The 13,011-nt window shown below is 43.1% G+C and overlaps 1 protein-coding gene across 1 annotated transcript; it reads right to left on the reverse strand.

Annotated features, from left to right (window-relative positions):
- Nucleotides 1–1,038: 1,038 nt before the first annotated feature.
- Nucleotides 1,039–12,670, reverse strand: LOC139368555 (oxysterol-binding protein-related protein 2-like). The gene is made up of 15 exons (XM_071107574.1): nucleotides 12,595–12,670; nucleotides 12,076–12,202; nucleotides 11,815–11,929; nucleotides 11,638–11,713; nucleotides 11,293–11,427; nucleotides 11,075–11,172; nucleotides 10,733–10,915; nucleotides 10,501–10,608; nucleotides 10,298–10,387; nucleotides 8,865–8,985; nucleotides 8,465–8,584; nucleotides 8,192–8,315; nucleotides 7,989–8,079; nucleotides 6,355–7,852; nucleotides 1,039–2,869 (listed from the first exon to the last, which is right to left on the reverse strand). The coding sequence occupies exons 2-14, from the start codon at nucleotides 12,110–12,112 to the stop codon at nucleotides 7,750–7,752; spliced, it is 1,401 nt and encodes a 466-aa protein (XP_070963675.1). The 5' UTR covers nucleotides 12,113–12,202; nucleotides 12,595–12,670; the 3' UTR covers nucleotides 1,039–2,869; nucleotides 6,355–7,749.
- Nucleotides 12,671–13,011: the final 341 nt, after the last annotated feature.

Genomic DNA, 13,011 nt, shown 5'->3' on the forward strand with positions numbered 1-13,011 from the left:
CTGGCTTTTCACACAGCCCCTCAATTAATTCCACTGTAATAGACTGCACATGGGATACATATCGGCTTGTAGAGAAAAAACGTTTCAGTAGGGTCTCTACTGACCAAATATGTGTAGTTTCTTTGTGGGGGGGGGGGGGGGGGGGGGGGGGGGGGGGGGGGGGGGCTGTGTCGCACATATCCAACAATACCGTTCTCCACCTCCACCACATAGCCCCCAATGCCATAAACTGTAATAGACTGTAGATGGGACACCCTACTGAGTATTTTCCACCCTACTTTGGCTGAGACAGGTAGTAAAGTTTTTTTTCTCTACAGACCAATAAGTATCCCACATAACGTGTATTGCATTACAGTAAATGGAGTGGTTGGATTAAGGAGTCCCCAACACTCTGTATTAAACCTGCTGCCTAGCACAAGAGACCAATTTAGGTTTATCAGACTGTTGAGTAGTTCCAAAAACATATATTTGTATTTTATTGAAAGTGTATTTCTTTAAATATAGCCTACACAATACCTTTCAACATACCAGTATTTGTGTAAACTTTCAAAATAAATGCTGGCATAAATAATACAATATAAAAAATAAAATGTGTCAAATTATCCCTTTATTTTTTTCAAAGGTGGTTGCAATTATGTGAAAAACAGTTGTTCCAAAGTTTAGCATGTCTTTGCAGGAAATCTTTATTTTGAAGAAGGACAATCTGTGATCGTGCTGCCAGCATAATATCCTGCTGCTAGGAGAACGTTCATCTACTAGAGCAGAAACAATCTGACAGGAGGGTGAAACAAAACTTTTCTGAAAAACATTATTGCGATTGGCTGACTACCACCATTGCATGGCTGTGATTGGTTAGAACATGCGTCAATGTTACACCTTTAAACGACACAAAATATTTTGTTTTTTGTGCTGTTCAGCCAGATATAGAATATAATAACTTTATTTTACTGTACATTCATATTTTCTAGACTGTATATTCGAAAGTGAAATCAAAATGACATCTTCTTTTGACATCATTAACAAACACAAAATTCTCAATTATGGGTCCTGATACTTTATTTCATAAATGTTGCTTCTTTGCAAATGACCAGTGTACAGTAAGAACATCACAATATAGTAGAGTAAGGTGTGTTTCTGGAACCTGGCAATCGATGTGTGTAATAATTCGCAAAAGCTCTGTACAAGTGCAGGAAAACAACAGAAACAACAGTATATGTGCCGGTACATTGACTAGGACTGACATGTATACATTTCAATCAATCAATCAAATGTATTTATAAAGCCCTTCTTACATCAGCTGAAAGTGTTGTACAGAAACCCAGCCTAAAACCCCAAACAGCAAGCAATGCAGGTGTAGAGGAAAAACTCCCTAGTGTTGTCTTAAGGGTAAAAAATGCTAAAAATGTGTTTACACCTATGCAGTACCTTTAGCAATAATAATAATAATAAACCTCTACTTTAGTAAAGAAAACAATTATGACAGGTGTGTTGTAATAAAAAACGAGTGGTGTCCACTGATTGTGCATTGTGAAAAGGGAAAACCCAGATATTCACCAAGTTTGTGATGAATGACAGATTGTTCCTTCATGCAAAATAGATTTGGGGTTTACAATTCAATTAAGCTGCTTTATTTGAGGGGTTTAGTGAAGGCGGGTAATTTTTTACCCTTAGGACAAGGGGAGTATACAGAATGTTAAGACTACACATAAGTATGTGGCTCGTCGAACATCTCATTCCAAAAACATGGCCATTGATATGGAGTTGGTCCCCCCTTTGCTGCTATAACGCAGTTGTAAGTGAGAACTTGTTCTCAACTGGCCTACCTGGTTAAATAATGGTGAAATAATAAGAAGAATAATTACTTTAAATAACAGCCTCCATCTCCTGGGAAGGCTTTCCACGAGATGTGGGAACATTACTGTGGGGACTTGGTTCCATTCAGCCAAGAGCATTAGTGAGGTCGGGCACTAATGTTGGGTGATTGGGCCTGGCTCGCAGTCGGCGTTCCAATTCATCCCAAAGGCATTCGATGTCAAGTTCTTTCACACCAATCTCGACAAACCATTGTGCACGGGGGCTTTGTTGCTACAAAGTTGGAAGCACAGAATAGTCTAGAATGTCATTATATGCTGTAGCATTAAGATTTCCCTTCACTGGAACTAAGGGACCTAGTTCAAACCAAGAAAAACAGCCCCAGACCATTACTCCTCTACCAAACTTTACAGTTGGCACTTTGCATTCGGACAGGTAGTGTTTTCCTGGCATCCGCCAAACTGAGATTAGTCCGTCAGACTGGTAGATGGTGAAGCGTGATTCATCACACCAGAAAACGCATTTGCACTGCTCCAGAATCCAATGGGCGGCAAGCTTTACAACAATCCAGCCGACACTTGGAATTACGCATGCTGATCTTAGGCTTGTGCGGCTGCTCGGCCATGGTCACCCATTTCTTGAAGCTCCCGACAAACAGTTATTGTGCTGACATCGCTTCGAGGCAGTTTGGAACTTGGTAGTGAGTGTTACAACCAAGCACAGATGCGCTTCAGCACAAGGCAGTACTGTTTTGTGAGCTTGTGTGGCCTACCATTTTGAGGCTGAGCCATTATTCCTCCTAGAAGTTTCCACTTCATAATAACAGCACTTACAGTTGACCGGGGCAGCTCAAGCAGGGCAGAAGTCTAACGAATGACGGTGCCACGTTGAGTCACTGAGCTCTTCAGTAAGGCCATTCTACTGCCAATGTTTGTCTACGGAGATTGCATGGCTGTGTGCTCAATTTTATACAACTGTCAGCAACGGGTGTGGAATCCACTCATTTGAAGTGGTGTCCATCTACTTTTGTACGTATATACAGTATATGTAACCAGACCTTCTTTCTTCCGGCGCCGACAGAGATGGCCGCCTCGCTTCGCGTTCCTAGGAAACTATGCAGTTTTTAGTTTTTTTTACGTGTTATTTCTTACATTAGTACCCCAGGTCATCTTAGGTTTCATTACATACAGTCGAGAAGAACTACTGAATATAAGATCAGCGTCAACTCACCATCAGTACGACCAAGAATATGTTTTTCGCGAAGCGGATCCTGTGTTCTGCCTTACAAACAGGACAACGGAGTGGATCCTATGCAGCGACCCAAAAAACGACTCCGAAAGAGAGGGAAACGAGGCGGTCTTCTGGTCAGACTCCGGAGACGGGCACATCATGCACCACTCCCTAGCATTCTTCTTGCCAATGTCCAGTCTCTTGACAACAAGGTTGATGAAATCCGAGCAAGGGTAGCATTCCAGAGGGACATCAGAGACTGTAACGTCCTTTGCTTCACTGAAACATGGCTCACTGGAGAGACTCTATCCGAAGCGGTGCAGCCAACGGGTTTCTCCACGCATGGCGCTGACAGAAACAAACATCTTTCTGGTAAGAAGAGGGGCGGGGGCGTATGCCTCATGGCCAACGTGACATGGTGTGATGAAAGAAACATACAGGAACTCAAATCCTTCTGTTCACCTGATTTAGAATTCCTCACAATCAAATGTAGACCGCATTATCTACCAAGAGAATTCTCTTCGATTATAATCACAGCCGTATATATCCCCCCCCAAGCAGACACATCGATGGCTCTGAACGAACTTTATTTAACTCTCTGCAAACTGGAAACGATTTATCCGGAGGCTGCATTCATTGTAGCTGGGGATTTTAACAAGGCTAATCTGAAAACAAGACTCCCTAAATTTTATCAGCATATCGATTGCGCAACCAGGGGTGGAAAGACCTTGGATCATTGTTACTCTAACTTCCGCGACGCATATAAGGCCCTGCCCCGCCCCCCTTTCGGAAAAGCTGACCACGACTCCATTTTGTTGATCCCTGCCTACAGACAGAAACTAAAACAAGAGGCTCCCACGCTGAGGTCTGTCCAACGCTGGTCCGACCAAGCTGACTCCACACTCCAAGACTGCTTCCATCACGTGGACTGGGAGATGTTTCGTATTGCGTCAGATAACAACATTGACGAATACGCTGATTCGGTGTGCGAGTTCATTAGAACGTGCGTTGAAGATGTCGTTCCCATAGCAACGATTAAAACATTCCCTAACCAGAAACCGTGGATTGATGGCAGCATTCGTGTGAAACTGAAAGCGCGAACCACTGCTTTTAATCAGGGCAAGGTGTCTGGTAACATGACCGAATACAAACAGTGCAGCTATTCCCTCCGCAAGGCTATCAAACAAGCTAAGCACCAGTACAGAGACAAAGTAGAATCTCAATTCAACGGCTCAGACACAAGAGGCATGTGGCAGGGTCTACAGTCAATCACGGACTACAGGAAGAAATCCAGCCCAGTCACGGACCAGGATGTCTTGCTCCCAGGCAGACTAAATAACTTTTTTGCCCGCTTTGAGGACAATACAGTGCCACTGACACGGCCTGCAACGAAAACATGCGGTCTCTCCTTCACTGCAGCCGAGGTGAGTAAGACATTTAAACGTGTTAACCCTCGCAAGGCTGCAGGCCCAGACGGCATCCCCAGCCGCGCCCTCAGAGCATGCGCAGACCAGCTGGCCGGTGTGTTTACGGACATATTCAATCAATCCCTATACCAGTCTGCTGTTCCCACATGCTTCAAGAGGGCCACCATTGTTCCTGTTCCCAAGAAAGCTAAGGTAACTGAGCTAAACGACTACCGCCCCGTAGCACTCACATCCGTCATCATGAAGTGCTTTGAGAGACTAGTCAAGGACCATATCACCTCCACCCTACCTGACACCCTAGACCCACTCCAATTTGCTTACCGCCCAAATAGGTCCACAGACGATGCAATCTCAACCACACTGCACACTGCCCTAACCCATCTGGACAAGAGGAATACCTATGTGAGAATGCTGTTCATCGACTACAGCTCGGCATTCAACACCATAGTACCCTCCAAGCTCGTCATCAAGCTCGAGACCCTGGGTCTCGACCCCGCCCTGTGCAACTGGGTACTGGACTTCCTGACGGGCCGCCCCCAGGTGGTGAGGGTAGGCAACAACATCTCCTCCCCGCTGATCCTCAACACTGGGGCCCCACAAGGGTGCGTTCTGAGCCCTCTCCTGTACTCCCTGTTCACCCACGACTGCGTGGCCACGCACGCCTCCAACTCAATCATCAAGTTTGCGGACGACACAACAGTGGTAGGCTTGATTACCAACAACGACGAGACGGCCTACAGGGAGGAGGTGAGGGCCCTCGGAGTGTGGTGTCAGGAAGATAACCTCACACTCAACGTCAACAAAACTAAGGAGATGATTGTGGACTTCAGGAAACAGCAGAGGGAACACCCCCCTATCCACATCGATGGAACAGTAGTGGAGAGGGTAGCAAGTTTTAAGTTCCTCGGCATACACATCACAGACAAACTGTATTGGTCCACTCACACAGACAGCATCGTGAAGAAGGCGCAGCAGCGCCTCTTCAACCTCAGGAGGCTGAAGAAATTCGGCTTGTCACCAAAAGCACTCACTAACTTCTACAGATGCACAATCGAGAGCATCCTGGCGGGCTGTATCACCGCCTGGTATGGCAACTGCACCGCCCTCAACCGTAAGGCTCTCCAGAGGGTAGTGAGGTCTGCACAACGCATCACCGGGGGCAAACTACCTGCCCTCCAGGACACCTACACCACCCGATGTCACAGGAAGGCCATAAAGATCATCAAGGACATCAACCACCCGAGCCACTGCCTGTTCACCCCGCTATCATCCAGAAGGCGAGGTCAGTACAGGTGCATCAAAGCTGGGACCGAGAGACTGAAAAACAGGTTCTATCTCAAGGCCATCAGACTGTTAAACAGCCACCACTAACACTGAGTGGCTGCTGCCAACACACTGACACTGACTCAACTCCAGCCACTTTAATAATGGGAATTGATGGGGAATGATGTAAATATATCACTAGCCACTTTAAACAATGCTACCTTATATAATGTTACTTACCCTACATTATTCATCTCATATGCATACGTATATACTGTACTCTATATCATCGACTGTATCCTTATGTAATACATGTATCACTAGCCACTTTAAACTATGCCACTTTGTTTACATACTCATCTCATTTGTACATACTGTACTCGATACCATCTACTGTATCTTGCCTATGCTGCTCTGTACCATCACTCATTCATATATCCTTATGTACATATTCTTTATCCCCTTACACTGTGTACAAGACAGTAGTTTTGGAATTGTTAGTTAGATTACTTGTTATTACTGCATTGTCGGAACTAGAAGCACAAGCATTTCGCTACACTCGCATTAACATCTGCTAACCATGTGTATGTGACAAATAAAATTTGATTTGATTTGATTTGACCTTTGAGTGTTCCACTGTGCACCATAACCCTGACAGCTAATTAATGATACCTATCAATATCTGAGGGGATACACTGTTACAAACATGCCAAACGTAGCCTATTTCTACATAAAACATTTTTTATTAAGGGTAACATGTGAGGGAGGGGGAAGCAGGTCAGACACCATCATTCTGTGCACAGGACTGGAAGCATACTCAGATGGTAGTGTTAAGAGATAACTAGTGCTATCCCATTGGAGTATGACACCCTCCCAAGTCTAGAAGTACTGTATGTTCAGCACAGAATCTTCAGCGGTCAGATACCAATGAGGGAGGCCCATAAGTGATGTTTGTTTATTTTCACATTCTATGTCTCCTAGTTGTGCAGTAGACAGAGAAAAATGGTCATGTTTGTTTGCATAGATTTACGATGGCTGACATTTAAAAGGTGCTCCATTTGATTTCATGTCGCTGTGACCAATACCAGAGCTTTACGTAATGAAAAAGGGGGATGCGATTTGGAAAAACAATCTTTCAAGTGTTGTATGGCTTTCGTTTGTGTAAAGAATTATTTAGGTGACCATGCACAACACGCACACACACACACACACACACACACACCAAATTATCATCTGCATTTGTTACAGTTTTCAATGCCATAACAATCATTTACAAATAACACTTAGTTTACTAAGTTAGTAAAACACGGTCATTAGCAGCTTTCAGTTCTAGACTTCTAGTCACAAAACAACACGTTCAAATCCTTAATATTTAAGAAGGAACCAGCACGTGAACAATGTGCACATCATGTTTTAGAAACAACTCAAATAAAAGTCTTAATACTCACACAACTTATGAATAAAAGTTGTGTGAATGAAGCCTGATCTTTGAATGTAACTGTGTTTGTACAGTGAGTATTGTACAAACTCCTCCTTCCAATCTAGCTCAACATGATAATGTATGTCGATCAGAGCTATAGTACATTATTCCACTGCTGAACAATGGCCACCACCACAGATGTCACATTATCGGATGTGGTTTTAGAAAGCCTTGGGTACCATAAATAAAACCATCAGAGATGAGTGGGATTCTTACAGTTAATTAACCAGGAGGCCCAGGCCATTTAGGAAGACTGAATATTCTCTTATCTTAGCCTCGATTTTAAGTCTTTCACAATGCTCAAATTTTCCCTTTGTCACTTGCACAATGGGAATGAAATCATGTTTGTCACATACATATTAACTTCTTGATTCCATTGTTGTATTGTGGGAGAGGTTTGTCTAGGTTGGGAAAATTGTAATAAAATTGTGGGCTCAGCTGCCTGACATTCTAAGGCTGAGTACGAACGGGATCATCGGGCAAACATCAGTCCACTATGGGTGGTGATGGAAACCCTTCCTTGTTCCTCCTGCCCCATCAGTAAAGGTTGGGACAGTCTGTGTAATTTCTATCAAAATATCCCCCTGTGTACAGCCAGTCCTGGGCTCCTGTGTGAGGGTTTGTTCCCAACCGAAACCACCTGTGAAGTTCAAAAGAAATGGGACAGGAATTTGTTTCAGGGAAATGATTGAATCAAAATTGGATTACATTAACATGAAAACACATTCACATCTCAGGGCATACGTATACTTATTATTGTTGCATAGCGAACACACCTGGTTGACCACTCTTCTTCATCCTTGGAACATTCCTTGTGTGCAGCTCTCTGTTTTTCCTCTAGCCTGTCCTTCTCTACACTTGCTGTGTCTGCAATATACAAACCAATGTGCTCCATTTTGTTTGGTTATCGATTCATCTTGAATGTTGTTATCGAATTGTGTGTGTGTGCGCGCGTCTGTGTTTCAATGTGAGTCATTACCCAGGTCTCCATTCTCCATTGCTCTGACGTCAGGTCGTAGACGGCAGTCTGTGGGTGCCAACAGCTTCTCCATACCAGGCTCCAGCTCATTCAGTGTTATGGTGAAGCCGGTGAAGTTATACATCTATACCAGAGAGACCAAGGATGAGAGTCAGGGTTAATTAGGTACACAGGAGAAACAGTAAGAAACACCATATCCCTAATGGCTCCCTGTGTGTGTGTGTGTGTGTGTGTGTGTGTGTGTGTGTGTGTGTGTGTGTGTGTGTGTGTTACCTCTTCAGAATGTGCAGGTCGTGGGGTTATTCTCCACAGTAAGGCACTTCCTGTTATCACAGAAACGGTCTCTTGAACCCCAGGCATATCTTCAGTCTCCTGTTTTCCAGCACTTTGCTCCTACATACAAGACTATGCACATTAGTCTACTATAAACTACAGACAGTTGCATTTACACAAACTTTAAAGCAACATAAAGAGCCATCTACCATAATACACTAATAGGACAGTCATAACTAGAAATGCTGTAGCACACTATGCCTACAGTACTTACAATACCTTCACCTAAAGCCACTGCATGTTTATGTGAAAGGAAGAAACACAATTTTAGGAAAATGATTTCACCTTTTTGTTGTTGCCATTGGGCCGGTTCTTGGACAAATCACTTCTGAGTGCTCACCGGTTTATTTTTCTTAGCATCTCCTTTTTCGGCCTTCTTCTTGTTGGCTTCATACACCTTAGGCGCCACACTGTACATACACTCTGTCCACTTCCCATACAGCACACGTCGCTTCCTCTTACTGTTCCCAAAACAATGTAAGCACAGTTCATTTAGGAACAACCACACGAAACAGTGAGATACAACTTAAAACATCCAGTCGTTATTGTACGTCAATGCTGACAGAATGCATAACAGACGACACACACTGCTGTTTAAAAGTTTGGGTCACTTAGAAATGGTCTTGTTCTTGAAAGAAAAGCACATTTTCCGTCTATTAAAATAACATCAAATTGATCAGAAATACAGTGTAGAGTAGACATTGTTAATGTTGTAAATGACTATTGTAGCTGGAAACGGCAGATTTTCGACGGAATATCTACATAGGCTTACAGGGGCCCATTATCAGCAACCATCACTCCTGTGTTCTAACGGCACGTTGTGTTAGCTAATCCAAGCTAATAATTTTAAAAGGCTAATTGATCATTAGAAAACCCTTTTGCAATTATGTTAGCACAGCTGAAAACTGTTGTTCTGATTAAAGAAGCAATAACACTGGCCTTCTTTAGACTAGTTGAGTATCTGGAGAATCCGCATTTGTGGGTTCGATTGCAGACTCAAAATGGCTAGAAACAAATAACTTTCTTCTGAAACAACTGAGCAAGAGGACAAGTACATTAAAATGTCTTGTTTGAGAAACAGACGCCTCACAAGTCCTCAACTGGCAGCTTCATTGAAATAGTACCCGCAAACACCAGTCTCAACGTCAACAGTGAAGAGGTGACTCTGGGATGCTGGCCTTCTAGGCAGAGTTGCAAAGAAAAAGCCATATCTCAGACTGGCCAATAAAAAGATAAGGTTAAGATGGGAAAAAGAACACAGACACTGGACAGAGGAACTCTGCCTGGAAGGCCAACATCCTGGAATCGCCTCTTCACTGTTGACGTTGAGACTGGTGTTTTGCGAGTACTATTTAATGAAGCTGCCAGTTGAGGACTTGTGAGGCATCTGTAATCAGCACAACAGTTTTCAGCTGTGCTAACATAATTGCAAAAGGTTTTTCTAATGATCAATTAGCCTTTTAAAATGATAAACTTGGATTAGCTAACACAACGTGCCATTGGAACACATTAGTGATGGTTGCTTATAATGGGCCTCTGTACGCCTATGCAGATATTCCATTAAAAATCCGCTGTTTCCAGCTAAAATAGTCATTAACAACGTCTACACTGTATTTCTGATCAATTTGATGTTATTTTAATGGACAAAAAATATATATATTTTCTTTCAAAAACAAGAACATTTCTAAGTGTCCCCAAACTTTTGAAAGGTAGTGTATTACTATGACTTAACAAATTCCTAATTGTGGGCTCATTACTCTATTCTTCTCTCACCTCTTATCCTGAATGTAGCCCTCCACTTTGTGCAGCTCTTTCCCAAACATGCCGCACGGCTTGAAGTTCAACACACACCTGTCACCCGTGCTGACCAATCAGAAGAGGCGGGAGGGAGAATATTAATTTATTGTAGTAAATTCAATCAAATAAATCATAACAAACGTTTGTTCTGAATCAAGGTTTGGCATTTGCTGTCTTACTGGTGGTTGACTATTTCCACAGTTCCGTATTGCTCAATCCAGAGCTTGCCCATGATGATGTTATGTACACAGCAGAGAGGGTTTGTCCATGTAAACGCCTCTTTACGTCTGCAACAAAACAAGTTGTTATTAAGTCACTAGCGGTTGATGTGAGAGAGTCTGTATTGTGTGCTTAGTACACACAGATGTCAACGTACATACTGCATACGCTTTCTTACACGCAGTCACTCACTTGAGCAGCTCCAGTGTCATGGTGCCTTTAGGCTCCGCCTCCACGCTCTTGCCCCAGAACTTGAGTTTGGGGTAGATGGAGCCGTGGAACTCAAACTCCTGCTTCAGAGACTGGGCATGGAAGGCACTGATAGGTGGATGGTGGCTCACTTGTTCTGAGATCAACCTGTACCCCTCGTCCTCACTAAGACAGAGAAGAGCATGTTAAAAAGAGCATACTCGACACCTCAGTAAATAGATTATCCAAAGAGATTCGACTTATTTACACTGTCCTCTGAAATCAATAAAAATCTCAAAAAGATTTCCAGAAAAAGAGGTACAGTACGATAAATGCTAACTGTACCGTGTGAGTTCATAGGTCTCCCCCAGCAACGGATTAAATGGCTTTCCAGTTCTGTCCCATTGAGATGCCACAGAAGAAACTGCAAAAGCAGCTACCACCTGATAGAGATAACACAGGAGAAAACAAAGTCTGTCATTGTGTGAAGCCCCGTAAGAGCAGGTACAACTATAGGCCTTGTTGAGGGGAGGGTGTCAGTGTATCCCATCTGTTTTGTTTACCTGCATGCGGTCTATGGAGTCTGACAGGGTGCAGGCTTTGTGGATGAGGTGAGTGTGTTCCATGTACTCTGACATTCTCTGGAGGAAACTCAGGGGCTCGTTGAGCACGATGGGCATCGTTATCTTGGACAGCTCCTGTGTAAACGCAGCAAAGAACAAATGAATAGAGTCATTAATAGATAATAGCTTGTTTATTACATTTACCCTAAAGCGTTTGTATGAACTCCTCTGTAAGATGTGGGTAAAACAGAATGTCATCCATTTTGTAGCTTTGTTATGATTTCTGTTTGTGCGTCTGTATAGTGGATGGTTTTGGGGGCATAGAAGTGTTGGAGACATCCTCACCATGCCAATGCATTTCTTTAGTATGCCCCATACACTGTAGTCACATCTGGAGATCATTGGAGCAGGCAGGGTTTTCCTGTAATAAACACCAACACAAAGACATAAAAAACGATGGACACTCAATACACATGCAAACTGTGATGCTACAGGACATAGATCTTTCCTTTGCAACCTCACCTGCGCTCCCACACTCCATTTGCCTGAGGTGTGCTGGCATTGGATGAATGCTTGCTGTCATACACTTGGGCATCTTCAAAATTGACCTCACAAGAGTCCTCATCTGATTCGAGACCTGAGAAATACAAGAAAAAAGGGTCACTCACACTAAGAAGTCTCCCTTAGACAGTCACGGGCGTCTGCTATTATAAACACATAGCGATTAGTCTCCCACCAATTAGCTAATGTACTTTTTATGACATTTCTAAAGCATGCATCCACCTGTCTCAGCATCGTAGAACTCTTCTTCGCTGTTCATTCTGAGCAGTATTGTGCAATGTCACTCAAAACATATCTTTATTTTTTGGCCGGGTACTTGTGGTTCAGGCTATCCAAGCCTCACAGACACCTGGAATCAAAAACACACATTCCCATCCATCAGTGTGTGCCACAAGAAAAATAATACGAAAATAGTTACAGTTAATGATACAATTATATTTATTTTTTATCCATGAGAAAATCAATTTACTTATTGCGAAATACCCTAGCTTGTTGAGCTGTGATGGGCTGGCTAGCAACTAGGACCACTAGCTAGCTAACGTTACAGTACTACTGTAGCCAGCTACAGCTAATGTCAGCCAACAAGCCAGTCACTCCAATGTCTTTGGATTCTGCGAAAACTGCGCGCAAAGTGAGCTGGTGCTGGATCAAAGATTCAAACGGCTAGCAAACGTCAGCTGACGACTGAAAGTGCCTAAATACAATGTAAAGAATGTAAGGAATGTAGTAAATGTGATTTACCAGCCTTTCAAAGTCCAAATGTGTTGCTGTACAAAACATAAACAACGAAGAGTGTACTAGTCTTGAAGAACTCTAGGGGGCGGAAGTGGGTGGTAAGGACGATGCTACTGATAGGCCTGTCAACCAATCCCAATCTCGGGTTCTAGTCCTGTCATAGACAGTGCAAGAAAAATAGAAATAGAATGGATAAAACGGATAAAGGTCTAAAAATATTTTATGCATTGATCAGTAAGACATGCACCAGATTCTCAGAGATTTTAGTGATGGACACCGATTCCATATGGCCCAATATGGGTATCTATTCAGTAGCCTAATTTGTTATTTTACTTGATTTATTTGACCATTTTAAACACAGTACAACCACACGTGGATACAGTACAATGCCACTAAAATCATCGAAGATGACATAAAAAAGTT

The sequence above is a fragment of the Oncorhynchus clarkii genome, chromosome 16 (genome assembly GCF_045791955.1).
Source record: "Oncorhynchus clarkii lewisi isolate Uvic-CL-2024 chromosome 16, UVic_Ocla_1.0, whole genome shotgun sequence".
NCBI lineage: Eukaryota > Metazoa > Chordata > Actinopteri > Salmoniformes > Salmonidae > Oncorhynchus > Oncorhynchus clarkii.

What these genes read in the sequence shown, in the direction of transcription:
- LOC139368555 (XM_071107574.1), bottom strand. Translation starts at nt 12,112, where the DNA reads ATGAACAGCGAAGAAGAGTTCTACGATGCTGAGACAG. An exon ending in GTGGAAATAGTCAACCACCA is followed by an intron (nt 10,388 to 10,500) that starts GTAAGACAGCAA and finishes CTGATTGGTCAG; the next exon opens with CACGGGTGACAGGTGTGTGT. An exon ending in GACCTGCACATTCTGAAGAG is followed by an intron (nt 8,316 to 8,464) that starts GTAACACACACA and finishes TCTCTGGTATAG; the next exon opens with ATGTATAACTTCACCGGCTT.